The sequence below is a fragment of the Triticum dicoccoides genome, chromosome 1A (genome assembly GCF_002162155.2).
Source record: "Triticum dicoccoides isolate Atlit2015 ecotype Zavitan chromosome 1A, WEW_v2.0, whole genome shotgun sequence".
Lineage (NCBI taxonomy): Eukaryota > Viridiplantae > Streptophyta > Magnoliopsida > Poales > Poaceae > Triticum > Triticum dicoccoides.
In genome coordinates, this window is record NC_041380.1 from 9,294,167 (window position 1) to 9,313,829 (window position 19,663).

The window sequence follows — 19,663 nt, forward strand, 5'->3', positions numbered from 1 at the left end:
GAAACCGTGTGTTGTGGAAAATGTTCTTTAGATTGATATATAATTACATACAATACGCTGAGAGGTAATATGCATATTCTGGCCCTCAGATTTTCCTATGTATATCCTAAGTCGAGATAACTAGCTAGTCATTTATGACTTAATTGTAGATACTCCCTCCGGTTTTAAATATAATACTTTTTAAAGATTTTAATACAGACTACATACTGATGTATATAGACATATTTTAGGGTGTAGATTCACTCATTTTCCTCCGTATATAGTCCATATTGAAACCTCTAAAAGGTCTTATATTCAGAAACGGAGGAAGTATTTTAGGTTTGCTAAGCATGGCTTCTTATTTATTTTTTGTATCACATTCTATTGAAAAAATAAATAAATAAAATAGTTACACGCATAAAGTAGGGATGGGGCGGGGCCAAATTTATCTGAATATAACTATACAAAGTCCAAAGTAGTATGAATTTTTGCTTGTTGGGCCACGTAACATTGAGCGGACTGGCGTGCTTAGGACTCAAATACGGTAGGAACTTGATGTACATAGAAAATGTCGCGTTGCGGCTCTACCCGTTCCTAACACTTTTAGCGAATAGCAATGAAGACAGTTGTTGACTTAACTAAGCATTACAAAATAATGCACTAAAACTTCCTTCGGTATGTGATAAAAGAGTACCAATTGCATGAGCATTATTGTTTGACATGTGGTACGACGTGAAGCCCTATGGACAAGACACAGGTCGAAATTGCAAATGCTTCTGTAGGAGTCCACAAACATCAAGTTCAATGAAAGCGAGACCGCTTACGATTTTGGCTTGCGAATGACGGGTTTCGCCAGTGACCTTCAAGTTGATTGGCAACCGTTGAAGAAAACAAAGCCATACTCAAATTCATGTGATCGGTAGTCGGCTTCGTACTCGTATCTCACCTTGTTGATCAAGATTCTTACCAACTCTGAAGATGCTCGCCATGGGGGAGACTTGTATAGGATCTGACCTTTAGGTGAGATCGTAGAATCAACACCAGAAATTTATATTCACACAATTCAAAAAATTCTGATTTTTTTACAACATACCTCCAAGGTATGTTTACAACTCTAAAAAAATCAGCTTCAAACTCGGTCTATAATAAGAGATTCAAAAAAGACAAATTTGACTATGAATAGTGCCATCTTGGGGTGAATAGTATTTGGCACTATTCATACCCGATTTTGTCTTTTTTGATTCTCTAAGTGTACTTCAAATTAGGAGCTGAAATTTCTTGAGGTTGTACATCAAATATGGATGTCTGTCTACATTCAGAATTTTTGAGCATGTTTTGAGTCTTCAAATAATAAATTGATCTCATTGATCTCACCTAAAGCTAGATCTCATACAAGTCTTCCCCTGCTCGCCATTGGGGTCCTGAAGAGACAACTAGTTTCCATCAAGGAGCTCTTTGCAATCAACCACAACATTGGAGAAGGGTGGGTGCAGTGGCGTACCCAAGAAAAAAATGAAGGGTGTGCACACTCTAAAAAAAATCCCCACCTAATCCATGTGTCAGACAAAATATGTCAAAATAATAACATGAGTAGCTTAATGCAAATCTCACAACAATTTAGTTCACAAAATATATCTCAAATGTGCTCAATTACAATACGAGTAGTCTTACATGAAAGAAGAACAAGTAGAAAATTACATCACTAGGTAACTCTACGTTTTTGCATTGCCATGAAAGCATCAACTATGTCATCTTCGCTTACTTCCATGAACACATCCCGTTCAATAAATGTCACCAAGCAATCATTCAAGCGATCATCACTCATAGTAGTCCTCAACTTATTTTTCACTAGATTCATTGCTGAAAACACTCTTTCAACACTCACCATTGCCACCGGTAAAATCAATATCAATTTGATGAGTAAGTAGACCAAATCATAAAGAACATGCTTCTTTGTTGCAACAAGCATAATAGAGAGCTCACCAATATTACTTGCATTTCTAAACCTATCATCTTGTCTCATATCATCAATAAAATTAGTAAGTTAAAATTCTAGCCTTATCAAATCTGTGCTTGAAATGTCCATGGGATAGAATTCAGCAAGTCTCATTACCTTGAGTGCATCATAAGAAGCAAATGAATTGAGGGGATTCAGGCCCTGTTTGGTTCATAAGTCTTAGGACTTTTTCTAGTCCCAACTAAAAAGTCTCTAGTCCCTAAAAAGTCCCTCCCTGTTTGTTTCCAGAGACTAAAAAGTCCCTAGTCCCTTCCTAGAGGTTATTAAATGACCATGTTGCCCCTAGTATATACTCCCTCCGGTCCTTTTTACTCTGCATATTATAATTCTCTAAAGTCAAACTTCACAAAGTTTGACCGTATTTATATAAAAAAAATATCAACATCTGCCATGTTAAAGTTATACAATATGAAACTTTAAGTCATGACACATCTATTGGTATTGATTTCAGATTATGAATGTTGGTACTTTTTTCTATAAAGTTGGTCAAATTTTACGAGGCTTGACTTCAGTCAAATCTTATATGCAAACTAAAAAGGACCGGAGGGGGTAGAAAAATAACAATCAAACAACACCATGGGGTGGCGGGCCATTGAATGCATGGAGGGGCATTGTTGGAAAAGTCCCAAAAAGTCCCATAAAAGACTCTCCTTGAGAGTCTTCTTCATTTAGTCCCAAATGCCTAGTTTAGTCCCTAAAAAGTCCCTCCCGTTTGGTAAAAAAGTCTCTAAGAGGGACTTTTTCTAGTCCTTACACAAAAAAGTCCCTGGAAACAAACACCCCCTCAAAGCCGACATGCAAATAAGCAACTCGGTATTAACCTCATCAAACCGATTGTCAAGCTCTTGAATGGTTTGATCAATGACACCAAGATATACTTCTCTTCTATAACGATCATCATTTGTTTGTACTTCATAATACCGACGTGATCTTCGATTTGGCTCATAAATATCCTCCCACCAAGGAACTTGAATGTCATGTTTGTTGCAAAATAAGGTTAGCTTTGCAAGAAAATCTTCCCAACCATGAGACCTCATGTGTTGCATTCTACTCTTTGCCAAACTAACAAGTGTCATTGCATTGACAATATCTTAATCTCTCTTTTGCAAAGATTTGGACAACTCATTTGTGTAGCCAAGAATAACAAGCATCAAGTGAAGATTGAAAATAAATTCAAATGATTCAAAGGCTTGAGCAACTCCACGTATTCTTGTCCACTCACTTTTTTTGTGAAGGGTCTTTTCCAATAGCATCAAGTACTTCAAGGATTGTGGAATACATGCTAACAATGTGCATAATGGTTTTTAAATGAGAACCCCAACGAGTGGCGCCGGGTCTAGCTAGTCACATCTCTTGATTTAGCCCACTTCCACTTTCAATCTCACCCATTTCAAGTGCTTCCAACACCTTTTGAGCTCTAACATCTCGAAGCATGTCATGGCGCTTACAACAAACTCCAACAATATTGAGCAAATAAGAAACATGATTAAAGAACCACAAACATGGTTCATTGTCCTTTGCAACAGCTATAAGAACCAACTGAAGTTGATGTGCAAAACAATGGATGTAATAGGCAGAGGGTGACTCTTTCATGATCAATGTTTTCAACCCTTTAATCTCCCCTTTCATGTTGCTAGCCCCATCATATCCTTGCCCACGTATTTGACTAAGAGTCAAATGATGATCTTTAAGCAAAGTTTGAATTGCATCCTTAAATGACAATGAAGTTGTATTGGCAACATGAACAACTCCAAGGAACCTCTCACATCCTCTTCCCGATTTGTCAACAAATCGTATGAAGAGAGCAAGTTGTTCTTTATGAGATGCATCACTAGACTTCGGCCGTCGGGACGGGAGGCGCGGGTGGGAAGAGCTCCTCTGGGGCGGCGGTGGCCCTCTGGTCCGGGTCGGCGGCTCGCGGGTCGCGGCGCTTGCTGCTTGCTAGCTGTTCTCGCCAAAGGGAAGGAGCTCCGGTGGCCGGCGCTGCTTCGACTTCGAAGGGGAGCAGCAGCTGCCGAGTGGGTGAGGCGGTGAGCGCTGAGCGGCGGCGCGTCCTGGTTGGGCAGCGGCCGAGCGAGAAGGGATTAGGCCATTAGGTCGCGCCACTCTGCCTATCTCTCTCTCTCTCGCTCGCTCTGTCCGGGTCTCTCACGTGATGGCAGTTAGGCCTGGCTGGCTGACTTAGTTAAATTGGGCTAAAATATTATATGGTATAAAAAATTCTCACAAACTCTGGGTGTGCCACGGCACACCATGCACACACGCTAGGTCCGCCACTGGGTGGGTGTCACACCAACCAAGCATTACGGGCTCAAATTCTAGTTGGTGTGGATGGTGTAGGATGGTTGATGGATATGGCGGATATAGCACTATTTTTTTTGAACGGTGCGGATATAGCACTATCGTACATTATTTATTGTTTTTAACAAAAAAATAACTATCTAATGTTTTGCATACTTTCTTGTATCATTCGCTGAGACTCGCAAAAGTGTTGGATTCTATGTCTTCTAGGCGCAGCCGACTAGAAATAGTCATGTGGGGTTTGTTTACTCCCATGTTAACAACATACTATGTGGTGCATGGGTTGTATTGTTGTATTCTCTTGCTATCACTTTGAAGGTGTTATTTCTTGTACAAAAAGTATCTACGAGATGTATGAGTAGACGCGTGTATCAACTAACGAAGCTTTTCGGTCTCTAATCAAACTACGATTTTTGGTCAGGGAAATTGGAACTTCTAATGACAACAATAGCTTGCCTGAATCCATGTCTATCAGTAGAACTTCCCATGGGTTCGATACCTAGGGTCACCCTTGGGGAAAAGTTAGAGACTAGCTACAACGGAAACCAGATCAAAGATAATCAACTACCTAGTCAATGAGGCGCGCTGCACCGTCAACGTGTCCACCGACAAGCCGGTGTCTGTATGAGAGGCCATCAAAGAAGGTGACGCAAACCACCATCGTAGGCACCCTTGGCGAGCTGACCTACCGGATCAATCTAAATGGTTCTGGGCGATGGTTGGGCCGTCACCAGAGGCTTCGGTCACGGCGAGTCTTGCCTCAGGTACGCATCCTACGGTGATTAGGCCAACGAGGGTGGTGATCATTGTTAGCACTAGCCCAATTCTCTCTACACAAAGGGTAGGGGGGCCAACGTCCCCTCCCCTATTAAGAACAAATATATTGCATTTACAACACCAATTAACAATCACGAGATAGAACAAGAAGAAGAACAAAGTGTAAAAGATGTGCGGTTTTGATCATAATCAGTTATAGTTCTTAAAAATTCATGACATGATGATCATTGTTGAATTCAGGTACCCTGATGGTCCGTACAACAGAATATGGGAGTCAAGTTAGGCATGGTGCGGCGAGCCAACTACCTAGCCGACATGGCACACGACATTGTCAACGTGTCCACCAACAAGCAGGTGTTTGTTGCCACACACGAGAGGTCGTCATGGAAGGTGATGCAGACCATGGTCGTAAGCACCCTTAGCTAGCACACCTATCGGCTCAAGCTTAACAACTTCCTGGGCGATAGCTAGGCCGTCTCCTACTTCCTAGGAGATGAATGTTTTACTTGTTGGGGAACGTAGCAAAAATTAAAAAATTTCCTACATGTCACCATGATCTATCTATGGAGAAACCAACAACGAGGGGAAGGAGAGTGCATCTACATACCCTTGTAGATCGCTATGCGGAAGCGTTCAAGAGAACGGGGTTGAAGGAGTCATACTCGTCGTGATCCAAATCACCGGAGATCCTAGTGCCGAACGGACGGCACCTCCGCGTTCAACACACGTACAGCCCGGTGACGTCTCCCATGCCTTGATCCAGCAAGGAGAGAGGGAGAGATTGAGGAAGACTCCATCCAGTAGCAGCACAACGGCGTGGTGGTGGTGGAGGAGCGTGGTACTCCAGCAGGGCTTCGCCAAGCACCGCAAGAGACGAGGAGGAGAGAGGGGTAGGGCTGCACCAACAGGGGAAGAATTTGTGTCTCTGGCAGCCCAAAAACTCAAGTATATATAGGGGAGGGGAGGGGCTGCGCCCCCACCTAGGTTTCCACCCCTAGGGGTGGCGGCCAGCCCTAGATCCCATCTAGGGGGGCAGCCAAAGGGGGAGAGAGGGGAGGCGCACCTGGGGTGGGCCTCAGGGCCCATCTGCCCTAGGGTTTGCCCCCCTTCCCTCTCCCTTGCGCCTTGGGCCTTGGTGGGGGGGCGCACCAGCCCACCTGGGGCTGGTCCCCTCCCACACTTGGCCCATGCAGCCCTCCGGGGCTGGTGGCCCCACTTGGTGGACCCCCGGACCCCTCCGGTGGTCCCGGTACACTACCGTTAAAACCCGAAACTTTTCCGGTAACCAAAACAGGACTTCCCATATATAAATCTTTACCTCTGGACCATTCCGGAACTCCTCGTGACGTCCGGGATCTCATCCGGGACTCCGAACAACATTCGGTAACCACATACAAACTTCCTTTATAACTCTAGCATCATCGAACCTTAAGTGTGTAGACCCTACGGGTTCGGGAACCATGCAGACATGACCGAGACGTTCTCCGGTCAATAACTAACAGCGGGATCTAGATACCCATGTTGGTTCCCACATGTTCCACGATGATCTCATCGGATGAACCACGATGTCGTGGATTCGATCAATCCCGTATACAATTCCCTTTGTCTATCGGTATTGTACTTGCCCGAGATTCGATCGTTGGTATCCCGATACCTTGTTCAATATCATTACCGGCAAGTCTCTTTTACTCGTTCCGTAACACATCATCCCGTGATCAACTCCTTGATCACATTGTGCACATTATGATGATGTCCTACCGAGTGGGCCCAGAGATACCTCTCCGTTTACACAGAGTGACAAATCCCAGTCTCGATTCGTGCCAACCCAACAGACACTTTCGGAGATACCTGTAGTGTATCTTTATAGCCACCCAGTTACGTTGTGACGTTTGGCACACCCAAAGTATTCCTACGGTATCCGGGAGTTGCACAATCTCATGGTCTAAGGAAATGATACTTGACATTAGAAAAGCTTTAGCATACGAACTACATGATCTTTGTGCTAGGCTTAGAATTGGGTCTTGTCCATCACATCATTCTTCCAATGATGTGATCCCGTTATCAACGACATCCAATGTCCATGGTTAGGAAACCGTAACCATCTATTGATCAACGAGCTAGTCAACTAGAGGCTTACTAGGGACATGGTGTTGTCTATGTATCCACACATGTATCTGAGTTTCCTATCAGTACAATTCTAGCATGGATAATAAATGATTATCATGAACAAGGAAATATAATAATAACTAATTTATTATTGCCTCTAGGGCATATTTCCAACATTACTCACGTAAAATTTCGTGAAAATATAACATTCAATGTGCTCAAGATAAAAAAATATTCAAAATCGGTACTCTGAAAAAAAACTCAGTTTTTGAAGTAATTTTGGGTTGCTTGTTTTGTTATTTTTACCAAACCATCATGAACGTGATCTCTTTACAAAAAATCATCAGTAGGGAGAACACTCAAGAATGTTTGTCTAAAGAATTTCGGAATTGTTTGATTTTTCATTAAAAAAATCAAAATTCACTGTTCACCCGGCTGCATTTGAACCTGGGAGCAGAATGTCACTTTCAGCTAAACAACACTTTCTCTGATGAGCTCAGCTCCATCATAGTTGGGTGTCATTCTGGTTCATTTCATTCCATCTGAAAAAGGTTACAGACATAAAGGCTAAAGTCTTATCATGTAAACAACATAATGAGAAATTCAACCCGCGTCACATTGTGCTGCAGGTTTGTATCCCGTCAAAACTCAATGGATTATAACTTCGAAAGTTTTTACTGTTCTTTTTTCTTCATTTCAAACAACAATGTCATTTTTCCCAATTCGTTAAATCAAAAATCGAAATGGGACACGGTGGTCCTTTTTTAACTCTGCAACACAACGGTCGTACTCTGAAGTTGTTTTGAGTTTTTCAAAAACTATTGATATGTTCTTCATCAAACAAGTAAAAAGATGTACCTACAGGTCTTCCTTTTTCTTTGGTTAATTATATCCAACACCACTACGCTGAAAGAAAAAGGTACAAAACAAATCATCTTCTGATTAAAAGTAAACATGCAGTACATTCTTCAGAGCACAAGAAGCCAATAGCCAAATACATTTACATCAGAGATTACCTGTTTTTATTCCATTTCGATTTGAAACAAAGTATTTCAAACAGGTAAAGAAAGATAAGAGTTGGTTACATCTCATCTCTTCAGGTTTTACAGTTTTTCTTCACCCATTTGACCCACCCCAACAATCCTAGTTGCTACCATTCACCTGAGGACTGCCTCCCAGGACCAGCTCCCTGAGGACTGCCTCCCAGGACCAGCTCCCTGAACCGGGCGATGCACTCCATCGCCCGGTCGAACTCGCTACTCTCCAAAGCGAAGCTGAACCGGCAGTAGTCTGGCACCCCGGTCCAGGCGCTGCTGCTTATGCACAGCCCAGTGGACCTCAGGAGGGCTTCCCTGATGTTGTGGCCGTCGAGCTTGCCCTCGAAGCCGTCCACCTTTAGCGATTTGCCAATGTAGGCGGTTGGCTTCGCCAGCATCGAGATGCCTCCATGGCAGCCCGCGGCGTCCCAGCCACAGCTCTCAAGTGTCTGTTCATCACATCACAGGAAAATAAAACAAGAGAAGAATATGTCAGAAATGCCTAGCGAAATCAGTTCTTACAGCTGCAAAAGTATGTCCAAGACTGTAAGTGTCTAGCTAGTTGCAGTTTATGCAGAGGCCGGGGGTCATCCTCCTTTTCTAAAAAAAAGCTAGTTGCAGTTTAACATTTTGTATGTCCAACTGTTTGACGCATTTACTGCTGAGAACTCAAGAAACTCAGACTAGCCTAAGGTTTCTACCAATTTTTTATGTACAAACTAAAGGGGGAAGAGCTGATGAGCGGAAGAAAATTGAGAGGACAGCACAGAATATCGCAAAAGGCTAACCTTGATCAGGTGATCAGCACGATTCTTCAGCGTCTCCTTCTGCTCAACGATGAGATCAGAAAAATGCTGATCCTTCTGGTTCTTAAGGCCCAACAGTTTCCTGAAAGTGTACTTCAACGTGCTGTGTGGTCGACTCAAGCTTGGGAAACTGTAAAATGTGTCAACCAAGAATGAGTCGCTCATGATCAGAAACCCAAAGTCAAGCCCGGCCGTGGTCAGCTCAAAGGACAGCTCTCCGAGCAGGACAACAGAGAACGAGGGCTTTGAAGACTTCACATTAGAAAGACATTTTTCCAAATTCCATTGGCTACAGCCAGTGGCTTGGAACTCCAGACCAGAGGAGGAGGTATCTATCAGTACCCTAGCTCCGTATTTCGCACAGACAGATAGCAACTGTGCTATATCATCATCACTGTACAGAAAGCCAGTAGGGTTAACTGTGGGACCAGAAATATAGACCCACGGCTGAGACACCTTCTCTAGTGTGTCGGCTAGGGCACTTGGTTCGATCTTGAAGCCTGAATCTGCCTTTGTTGGAATAGCCAACGTAGTTGCATTCACAAACTTTGCTGCGTTGACATAATGCCCGTTGGTGCCCAAGGGGAAAAGCAAGGTGCCCTGTTCTTGCATGCAGCAAAGAACAAGCTTGTTGAAGAGTGCAAGACAGGTGTTCCCGTATATAATTTCAGAACCACTGTCTGCTGCAAAACCATAGCTATCTTTCACCAGCTGCTGGATGCTGGAACGGACATCGGTTTCAGAATCAGTGATGTTCTGACGAACAAAACTTTCAAAAATGGAGGCGTTTACTGCAGAAGGTACTGGCAAGAAGCTGCGATCCAGATCCATATGTATGACACCGGATTCCTTGGAACCAGGAACGAAAAGCTCAGCTCCTTCTAGGGTGGACATAGCTGAACTTGAAAACCCTATCATCTCCTTAGAGATTGCTTCTGCAGGTTCTCTCTGAAAAAGAGCAACGAAAAATTAGAGGGAAAAGATGAAGACATAAACCAAACATACTGAGGAGCTCATTGTGGCGTAATCATAGTACCCAGCTAAGAGGGCACTAATCCAAATTCATGGACTAGCTTTCCCGTGCTGAGGGGAGTGTCCACTTAAACAGGCCATTCGACATCTTGTGCTCAGAACTGAGTGAGATGGAGAACTGGAAGAGGCAAGCCATGTTTACCTCTTGTTGTGGATGCCGGTCACCAATTTGAAATGCCAGCAGCTCATGGAAAAGACAACCATAATAGTGCTGGCTGATCACAGAAGTATGTCCTTCCAATAGCTCAATAGTCTGTGACAACGCCTTATAAACAGTTGGATCTTCAGAAATAGCAAAAGCAACTTCCAGATCAGAATAAACCTGCAAGTAAGATGAAGCAAACACAAATGAGTACATTTAAACAGTGTTTCTAAAGTAAATATAAGAATGCACAAAAAGTTCAATTACAGTTCCAGGCGGATGGATATAACATAATATGTGAATCAATGGACATTAATCGCTGTGGTAAAGTTACACGCACCTGATTCTTTACTAAGCCACACAATATAGCAGCATGTGAAGGCAGGGTCTTCCCAGCAAGATATTTCAATACACCATTTGAGCTTGGCAGACTAGACAATTCCAGATGTTCTGAAATATCTAGTAATAATCGGGAACCAACATCTTTCGTTACGCTTAATAAGTTCACGAAAGCAGCACTGGTGATAGCCTCAAACTGAGCCATGCCAGTAACAACAACCTGAGGCTTCAGTTTCCTGATCAACTCAATCAGCAGATCTGATTGGCGTGGTGCTTCTATTACAGTTACTGTGTCTTTAGCATGGTTACTTTCCTGAAATTTAAAAGAGGGGCAATAACATCAAAATTCTTGTCAGCATAACTTTTTCTTCAACAGACATGTATTTCCACAGTTCCAAACACACAGAAAGAGGAAGGGAGGATTGATTGAAGTACCTCAATTGCTAAAGATGTTAACCATTGCTTGGGCAAGTGTCTGGTTAGGTGTTCATCAACAATTGCAAGTCCCGGTGAGAACAATCGAAGAGCATTTTCTATAGCAACAGCACGGGATGGGAACACAACAACATTCTGTTGCACCAGCAAAGAAAAAGGAGTGTCACATGAAGCATAAGTGAGAAGCACCAAATAGGTTGATCTTGTGAATTTCTAGTAAGCAAACATAATTGCACAGGAATAAACACCAAGTCTTACGTCAGGAGTTAACGGGATGTGGTGGTAACTCTTCATAAATCCAGCAACAAGATTCCGGAAATTTAAACATCCAGCTGGAGGCTCACAAGGATTAGATGTGTTCTCTTGCAAGAAACTAGCTAGGTATGCTAGGAAAGGAATTTTTTCATCAGCAACAGAATCGTCATCGAAGGACAAATCGAGGGAGCTGCTGACTTCATGGAATCCGTCTTTAAGGAACTCAAATATTTTCTTCACCTGAAATTCTCCAAATTAGTACTATTCCTGCCATTATATTATTGTTTTAACAAATGTAATCAGAGAGCATAGGTACCTGGTTGGGCTGGCGAAGTTGACAGCTATACACAGACAAAGCATGTGAAATGCGGCCACCGGATTTCATGTATGCCCATGCTGTGCGTGCACACACAGGCTGATCCCCAACAAGATCCATAAAGAACTCGAATCGATGTCGGCTATTTTTCTCAATTTCAACTAAAGCAGAGATGTCTGTGTCGGCAGCCTGCAAAGACCCAACTAGTTGGTAATGATCCTTAACAAAAAATGGCCCTGTAATATAAAAATGTAAGCTAGGAGTAGATGAAAATTCTAGGCCCAGCTAAATATTGTATGCAACATGAAGAGCATATTTCTCCTAACCAGGATATAATGCTTGCATGAAAAACACTCTGATTAGTTTGTCAAAGCATCATTACCTGCATAATTTTTGTTTGCCAGAGCTTATTGATGCGAAATCCACGGCGTAGAAATAGGCGCTCACAGACACCTTGTCCTGGCCGGCCTCCCATGTTGAATACCATAAGACCACTAGGCTTTATCACAGATATCCCTTCTTCAACAGCACGAGCAATCAACCCGAGGCCAAATTGGTCCTCAACAAAGCCCTGGATGCAGTAAGTTCACAAACAAACAAAATTAACAATAGGAAGCTACAACAGTACAATCAGCCATAGTAACAAATATTGACTTGAGTAATGCAGTGTAACATCATGGCATAAGAATTGTAATTCTTTTAGGAAAGGAAAATTTTAACAGGCTAAAAGTGCTGCTAATAATTTCCATATTCCATCAGCCATTTTTTATAGGAAAGACTGGGGTGCTGACCGTGTTTGTCCATACAGGTTGTAAGACCAAAAATTATGCAATAGGTGGAACTTGAGGTGGAATTCTATTACAGATTAATACCGAAACAAGTAATCCTAGTACCCAGGATTTGGTCTGCTAACCCCTATCAATATATATTATATACTGCTAGTGCTCTCCATCCTAGGTTCCTAACTACCTAGAGTTAAATTGATTATACTGGTGGAACCATGTCGTAAGTACAAAGCAAAGCATACATTATTTCTCCAAAACTTCATTTTCTTATGTAAAGGTAGGACCACATGCTTAGAAGGAAAAAGAAATGCTCAAACGCATATTTTGTAAGCAGATTATGAGCAAACATTGCTAAGTAGACTTCCAAAACTATATGTTTCATCGATCCAAAAGTCCTTGCATGGGATACAATTTAGAAGTTTTCTTTTCCTTTTGTTGTTTGAGAAAAAATAAATAGATTTGGGGACTCTGACATGAGTAACCATTTAGTAACAGGTAAACTGAATGGCTCAAGTTTAAATAGAAGACATATCTCAACTTACCTGAAGAGCACAGTAGTTGCTCAATGAGTACAAGAACTCCTCACTTGAATTTTCAGTTACAATCTTTGACATCGCCTCTGGATTGGGGTTAAGAATCTGAAAGGCAGACATTAAGGGCATTTTCGTTAAGTTCTGATCGACTATAATGCCCTTTCACAAAAAATTGGTAAAACCTGACCATACCTGTGGTATGCATCCCACAATGCGATCAAGTTCTATCTTGTTATCTCTACAGTAAGAAAGAAGATCAGATTCATAGAATTCAACTCTGTCAAGCAATGTTTTCCCCTCTGCGTCGTAGATTGGGAGACCATCATCGTCTAGTGCATTCAAGTAAAGATTTATCCATGCAATCTTGATAGCTCTTGGGTTTATATCCAAACCATAGACCTTCAAAAGAACAAATAATGCTCAAGTAAGTTAATCTCAAGCTGACTGCAAACTAATTTGATTCACTTATATGTGTGGCTCAAACTACTAAGGAGCATGTCATTCTTGTTTTTCTTCCTTTCAAAGGAGAGCGATTGTTCAGCATCGTAGAAATAATATGTAGTGGTAGTGCCTTGCTCAAAGTTTGAAAGCAATATGCTCAACAGGTATTATTTTACCAGGTATACCAAGCAAATTAGACCACCAGCAGACTGGCACGCGCCTAAAGTTTTATATTAAGTGACCTGAGTAATTTTCTAACTGCTAGAGGTCCCACTATTGCAACAAAGAAGATACGATAAATATCCACAGAACATGAGGTACCAACCTTCGAAGGGCACCACTTCTCTGCAAGTGCAATGGATATCCAACCATTGCCACATCCCAGCTCTGCCACTGTCTTATCCCTGAAGATGGAATCTGGGTGCCGATTGAGACCCTCATAGAAAGTGAATGACCAATCTTCTGGAATAAAAATGCTGGGTATCTCCATCATTGTTAGCTTCTTTCTTTGTTGGAACCCTAGAAGCAATTGATAAATTTGTCAAGATATGAAAACCAAACAATAGATGCTTGCTAAGGAAAAAGTTAATGCATAGTGAACTGGGAAAGCTTTTACTAGTGTGCCAACTAAAGACGACAACTTATACACAAAAACATTAACAATCGTGTCAGGTCCAGACTTCAGGTAATTGAGAATCTTGTAAAATCATAGCTGTTCCAGTGCAAAGGCTACGTCATCTATATACAATATTAATTAACTAGAGACATGTTGTATGTATGCTATATTTTAGTGGTTATGGCAATAAGTATCTCAGGTTCAACTGTCATGTTTTTATTCTTACTATGATAGGAGGTGGTGGACAGGTTTGTTCTGCCAAATAAATAGAAAAATGGATAACCTTTCTCTTCTAAATTCTGACATGCAGTAGAAATGTCTAGGAGTAAGGCCATCAAAATACTCCTTTAAATGAATCATTTCGCCAATGCCTCAGGCTGTTCTAATCTCATATGTGTTTCCCTTAATCTTTTTATCATACCTCCACAAGCCAATAAGTTAGTAAGTGTTGAACAGACCAATGTGGTCCAACTGAAGCCATATATCTGAATGCAACTAGCTAACCATCCCCAATTCCCCAGTAGTTCTTAGGTCTGACTCAATTTGAATTCTGACCTATTAAAAAATGTCTCCCTGTTTCTAAATTGTACACGTATATATTATATACTTAATGATTGAGGAATCTCTCAAAAAGGTGCCCAGGATCAGATATATTAACTTAAGATTGTCCAACAGCAAATCCTGAACCGAAACATGTCACACAGATGAAGAAAGGCATTTCCCATTTGATAAAAGAGCCACACGGACAGCCTAAATTACTCAGCAACCGAGACAAGCTGCTCCCTGGATAAGGAGCATGGGGACCGAATCATTGTACATACATAAATATAGATGTATAGTATATCCTTCCAGGGACACTTTACACTAGCTTGCAGCAGCGAACAACATCACGCAACGGCCACATGGTCAGCACTCCAGCGCAATCACAGGATACGCCGATTCTGAAATATCCCATACACATCGCAACAAACGAGATGCTTTTGTGCTATATACTATACAATCCACACATAGTTGTGCCCTTGTTATTTAATCAATAATGTAATCGTTTTCCTTCCAATTGGTGTCTCAGTCACTGGGCACACAAAGTCAGATCTTCGGTGTGTTTGCTAGTATGGCGATAACACAATAATACTCTCCACTGAGCTGCCAATAATGACAATTTAATAAGTAGTATCAACTGAGCTAGGCAAATGCTTTATCACCGAACCAATTTACTGACAACAAGAACAAAAATTACTGACGGCAGTAACCGGATCGAGCCCGTAATTTTCCACCGGACCGCAAGATTCCGGCTCCCAGACCGCCGATTCCGTGAGATATACTATCAAATCAAAGCCCCGTGCAAGGAGGCACGTCACAATCCATTAAGATTATTATCCAGCAGCAAATCCTGAACCGGAACACGTCGCACGGATGGAGAAAAGCATTTCCCACTTGATAAAAGGGACAAACGGAGAGTGTCCAAATTAACCGAGGCAAGCTGCTCCCCGGATGAAGAGCATGGGGACCGAATCCTCCCAGGGACACCTAAGGCTAAGCTTACAGCAGTCAACTGTATGAGGCAGTGGTGGCCAGTGGCCACATGGGCTACACGGTTTCCCAAAGGATCCGATAGGCATGGCAACAAACAAACAAGATCGTTGTCGTGTGTGCTGTTTAAGTAATGTAATAATGTTATCCTCTCCTCCCTCCCCAATGGGTGGGTGGATAATCGGATTCTTGGCAAAACTGGATCCTTGCTTTATTTGTTTTTTGTTAGCCTATTGCTGATGATAGCACTGCACTTAGCAAGCGGTGGCAGCGCAACAATCTACTCCTACTTAGGAGTAGTCACTAATAATAATAACAGTTTTGCTAAAGCACATCTAGATGTGCTATAAGTATTGCACATCTAAGTCCTATGTCATTGATCTTACGTTGAGATTCGTGTGGATATTTTCTTTTTCTTTTTTCTTTTCCTCTTTATGCTTGATTCACCCACTTAGATGTGCAATAACTAGAGCACATCTAGATGTGCCCTAGACACACACTAATAATAAAAACAGGGGGAAAATATCTTGCCAAGAAACTGGGATTTCCGGCGGCGGTAACCGGATCGAGCCGTGATTGCCCACCGGGCCGCGAGATTCCGGCGCCGAGACCGCCGAACCCACCAATGGCGGCAGATTTACAATATATTTTTTTCCTGTGCGGGTGGGGGGAGGAAAAAGGAGGGACCTTGGAGGTGGGGGTCGAGCACGACGTCGTGGATGCGGAAGTGGAAGGTGCGGAAGCACTCGAGGCCGGCCGCGGGGCCACCGGCGGCGAAGCGCCGTCGCACGGCGCCCAGGAGCCGCCTGGCCTCGGCGCGCGTGGCCGGCGCGTCGAGCCGCTCCAGCACGGCCTTGGCGGCGCCGTACGCCGCGTCGCCCGACGCCGCGCACGTCGCCAGGAACGCCTCCACGTCCGCCGCCGCCGCAGCCATTCCCCTCGACGGACCGGGCCGGATGGCTCTGGATGCGAGGTTCGAGCGGGAGTGGGAGGAGCAGGAGGTGAGGTGTGAGGTCAATGAGGTGGACAGCAATGGCGGAGAGGAGGCCGGCTGGATATATAGGGGCCCGTGGAGGCGGGGCGAAGGGACTAGACGTCGTCGCCGTGGACGACGAGGGCACAACCGTCAGTTCCTATTTACTCGGAGATCCTGTGACACCAGCAGCAACTCATTTTTGCTCGAGAGTTTTCTGAGGCTGCAAATGGTTTTTTTCTTCTTTTCAACATTACAATAATATTTATTTCAAATTTCAAATTTATCATGCGGCTATGGATATTTTTAGCGCAATAATGCTGCTGTAATTATTATTACGAGGCCATGGCTTTTTTTTTGAGGGGACGAGGCCATGGCTTTTGAAAACATTGAAACCACATGATGATTGTGGGTTAGGTGAGCCACAAAGTTGGTGCTACATAGCTTTCTCTTATCTTTCATTTTGCACTTTCTTCCTCGAATTCCGCGGATCATTATATATATGGATCTTCTAACATATGGTATGTATATGTATTATTGGTGTGTGACTTTTGCTCCCACGAGTTATATTTTTCGATGGAGAAAATGGACGCCCACGTGAACTCGATCCATGACTTTTTGTTTCTGATGGCGAAAATGCTGTAAAGATGTATATATGACGTCATTTTTCAATACCCATGTGCGGTGCACGGGAGTTTCATGTCTTCTTTCTTGTCTTCGCCGCCATTGCTGTCAAATGAGTAGTAGATGGGGCAAGAAATAATTTCAACTTTGACTTGCCATGAACCACTAACTAACGTACACATTTAATTTTCCTTGAGAAAATTGATTAAATTTAATGTGAATAGTTATCTTTCACTCAGAAAAATTATGAATGATTTGCCTCATGTGTTTATCTTGATTCCAAAGGTAATCAAGAGTTGATGCATGACTATTGATGAACCATGTATGCGGATAGAATTATTGAGTGTATGTTGCTATATTTGACAATCAAAATTAATGGCGTTTTTTTCACGTGTGAAGTGTACCTAGTCGACACATGGCCCCGTTACACGCAATAACGCGTTGACTTGAATAGACCATCTATAACAATGACATGTTAGCATGCATTAACTTGGTAAGCCACATGTATGACAATTGACAACTCACTTATGTGGATAATATCATTTGTCTTCTACATCATATGTCGTCATATTTATCCCCACAACAATGAAGCTAACAGTGTTTTCCACATGTGAAGCGTACCTAATTAACACATGGCCCCATTATACGCAACAATGTGTTGATTTCAGTATAGCAGTGACATTGTAGATAACGTTAACTTCGCAAGTCACGTGCATGCTGGCTACACAACCAATAATTAAACAACCCCCCTTATGCTAAAAAAACAACTAGTTCACTACCGTGCATCTCACGTGCTTCATTGTCGTTTTCATTTTGATAATTATAGAATTCTTGAATATCCATCTGATTTCTTTTGAAGAAAATGAGAGCTGCCCAAATTATGTCGACGTTCCACAAGATTTTATACATATAATTTAGCAGGGAAATGTTTTGAGGCCAGTTTATGCAAATTCTTATTCTTGGTACACAATACGTATGACAACAATTTACTTGTGAAAAATAACTATATTTTTTTGTGACACACCATGAGTACTTATCGCAAAAACTGCAAGTAAGACTTGAAGGTTGGCTCGCCTAGAAGGTTTTGGTTAGTTGTTAGTAGCATGGATAGAAAAAAAATCCATCACCGGGCCATGGACTCTCATTGTCACCGACTATGATAGCAAAGACAAAACAAACACATATAGACAAATAAAAGATGGAAATTCTTCTCAGTTGATAGCTTGTTTGTTAAGAAGGACCGATTGGTCGAGAGATAGATAGATGGATAATTTGACCGAGAGAGGGATAGATAGGCAATTTTATAGTTCGCTTCTTCCTTTTCATTTTCACCCTTGACGAATTCAATAATATAATTGTCCCAGTGTCAACATTCACAAACCAAAAATATATTAATTAGGAGTGTTCGCCACGTGTGAAATACATCTTATTAACTCATGGACATTTTCCATCAACCATTTTTCACATTTTTTTGCATCAACCGTTTTTTTACATTTTGTAGAAGCCATTTTTGTAGCAGTGACGTTGAACTTTAAGCCAACGTGTGTGCACTCTAGATTTGTACGGCAAAAAATCATTAAGTAGTAGTACAAATTATACCACTTTTCCCCATGTGGGAAGCTACTGTAGATGATAGTTCATGGCCGTGGGCCACGAAGATATGATGGGCCGAACCTGTCTGTATCAATCGCTGGCCCAATCTTGAGATTGACCCATTCGTGTGGAGTGCATCACCTAAAAGAAAATTTTCCCCTATAAAAACTAAAAGAAATTTTCTGAAAAAAGCTAAAAAAAAAAGACAGCTCGATCACAATGTACGTAGCTTCACTAAGATTCTGTAATATCAGTTCAAAGTCACTATCTATTCACTCAAACAAAGAATTTCAAAGTCACTATCTAGTTATTTACAAAAATAATCACTATTTTCTTTCGGGATATTTGTTTTCTCTCTCGTTTTTTCAGCGACCAGGACATAGTTTAATTCATTATTATTTTATTTTTAATTTCTAAATTATTTTGCGAGGAAACAATGCTCCTTTAATTTGATTCTCAAACAGTATATCCTAGCCTAGCATAAAGTGGATAAAATCATTTCGCGTCCAGATCAGATGTTGCTATATTTGCCCCCACAATGATGAAATTTAAAGTGTTACCCACGTGTATGTTTAATAAATAATAATAGTAACATTCTAGAATGCATTTACTCCACGTGTATGTCCTCTAAATATTGGCACGCTAGGTATATGACAATAATTAAGGAGCGCATCTTATGCTCTAAAATACATGGTTTTTGAAATATGTGTGGGTCAAACATTTTTATGTCTACTTGATTCTTCGTTAAGAAAAAGATATTATTTAGCAGTGATTTGTTTCTAATAAGTTTATGCAATTTTTCAGTATCCACCATAACTAAAGCTCTTTGTAGTGGACAATCCAATGAAGCTTTTTGCTGTCCTTTTCTTTAGGGGTCAGCTCAAGCTTGGCAGGACAACTGGGGTTTCCCGTGGGCCTCAGAAATGTGACGGGCTGCAGCTGTCTTTGTCTGTCCCTGGCCCAATCTTTTTTGATTGACCAGACGTTTGCAATGCAACCTCCACTAAAATTTAAAAACAAAGCCCC

General features: G+C 41.9%; 1 protein-coding gene across 2 annotated transcripts in view; it reads right to left on the reverse strand.

Moving 5' to 3' along the window:
• Positions 1 to 8,122: 8,122 nt before the first annotated feature.
• Positions 8,123 to 19,663, reverse strand: part of LOC119358163 (methionine S-methyltransferase-like) — a 12,751-nt gene continuing 1,210 nt past the window's right edge. The window contains exons 1-12 of one of the 2 annotated variants that reach the window (XM_037624846.1): positions 16,135 to 16,528; positions 13,627 to 13,820; positions 13,053 to 13,259; positions 12,870 to 12,965; positions 11,925 to 12,113; positions 11,543 to 11,731; positions 11,230 to 11,466; positions 10,972 to 11,106; positions 10,538 to 10,849; positions 10,198 to 10,377; positions 9,006 to 9,971; positions 8,123 to 8,666 (exon numbers count right to left, since the gene is read on the reverse strand). In XM_037624846.1, coding sequence (XP_037480743.1) covers positions 8,331 to 8,666; positions 9,006 to 9,971; positions 10,198 to 10,377; positions 10,538 to 10,849; positions 10,972 to 11,106; positions 11,230 to 11,466; positions 11,543 to 11,731; positions 11,925 to 12,113; positions 12,870 to 12,965; positions 13,053 to 13,259; positions 13,627 to 13,820; positions 16,135 to 16,381 — 3,288 coding nt within the window. In that variant the 5' untranslated portion in view covers positions 16,382 to 16,528 and the 3' untranslated portion in view covers positions 8,123 to 8,330. Of the gene's footprint in view, positions 8,667 to 9,005; positions 9,972 to 10,197; positions 10,378 to 10,537; positions 10,850 to 10,971; positions 11,107 to 11,229; positions 11,467 to 11,542; positions 11,732 to 11,924; positions 12,114 to 12,869; positions 12,966 to 13,052; positions 13,260 to 13,626; positions 13,821 to 16,134; positions 16,529 to 19,663 lie in introns of those variants that run through there. The other variant, XM_037624841.1, reaches the window with a different exon arrangement.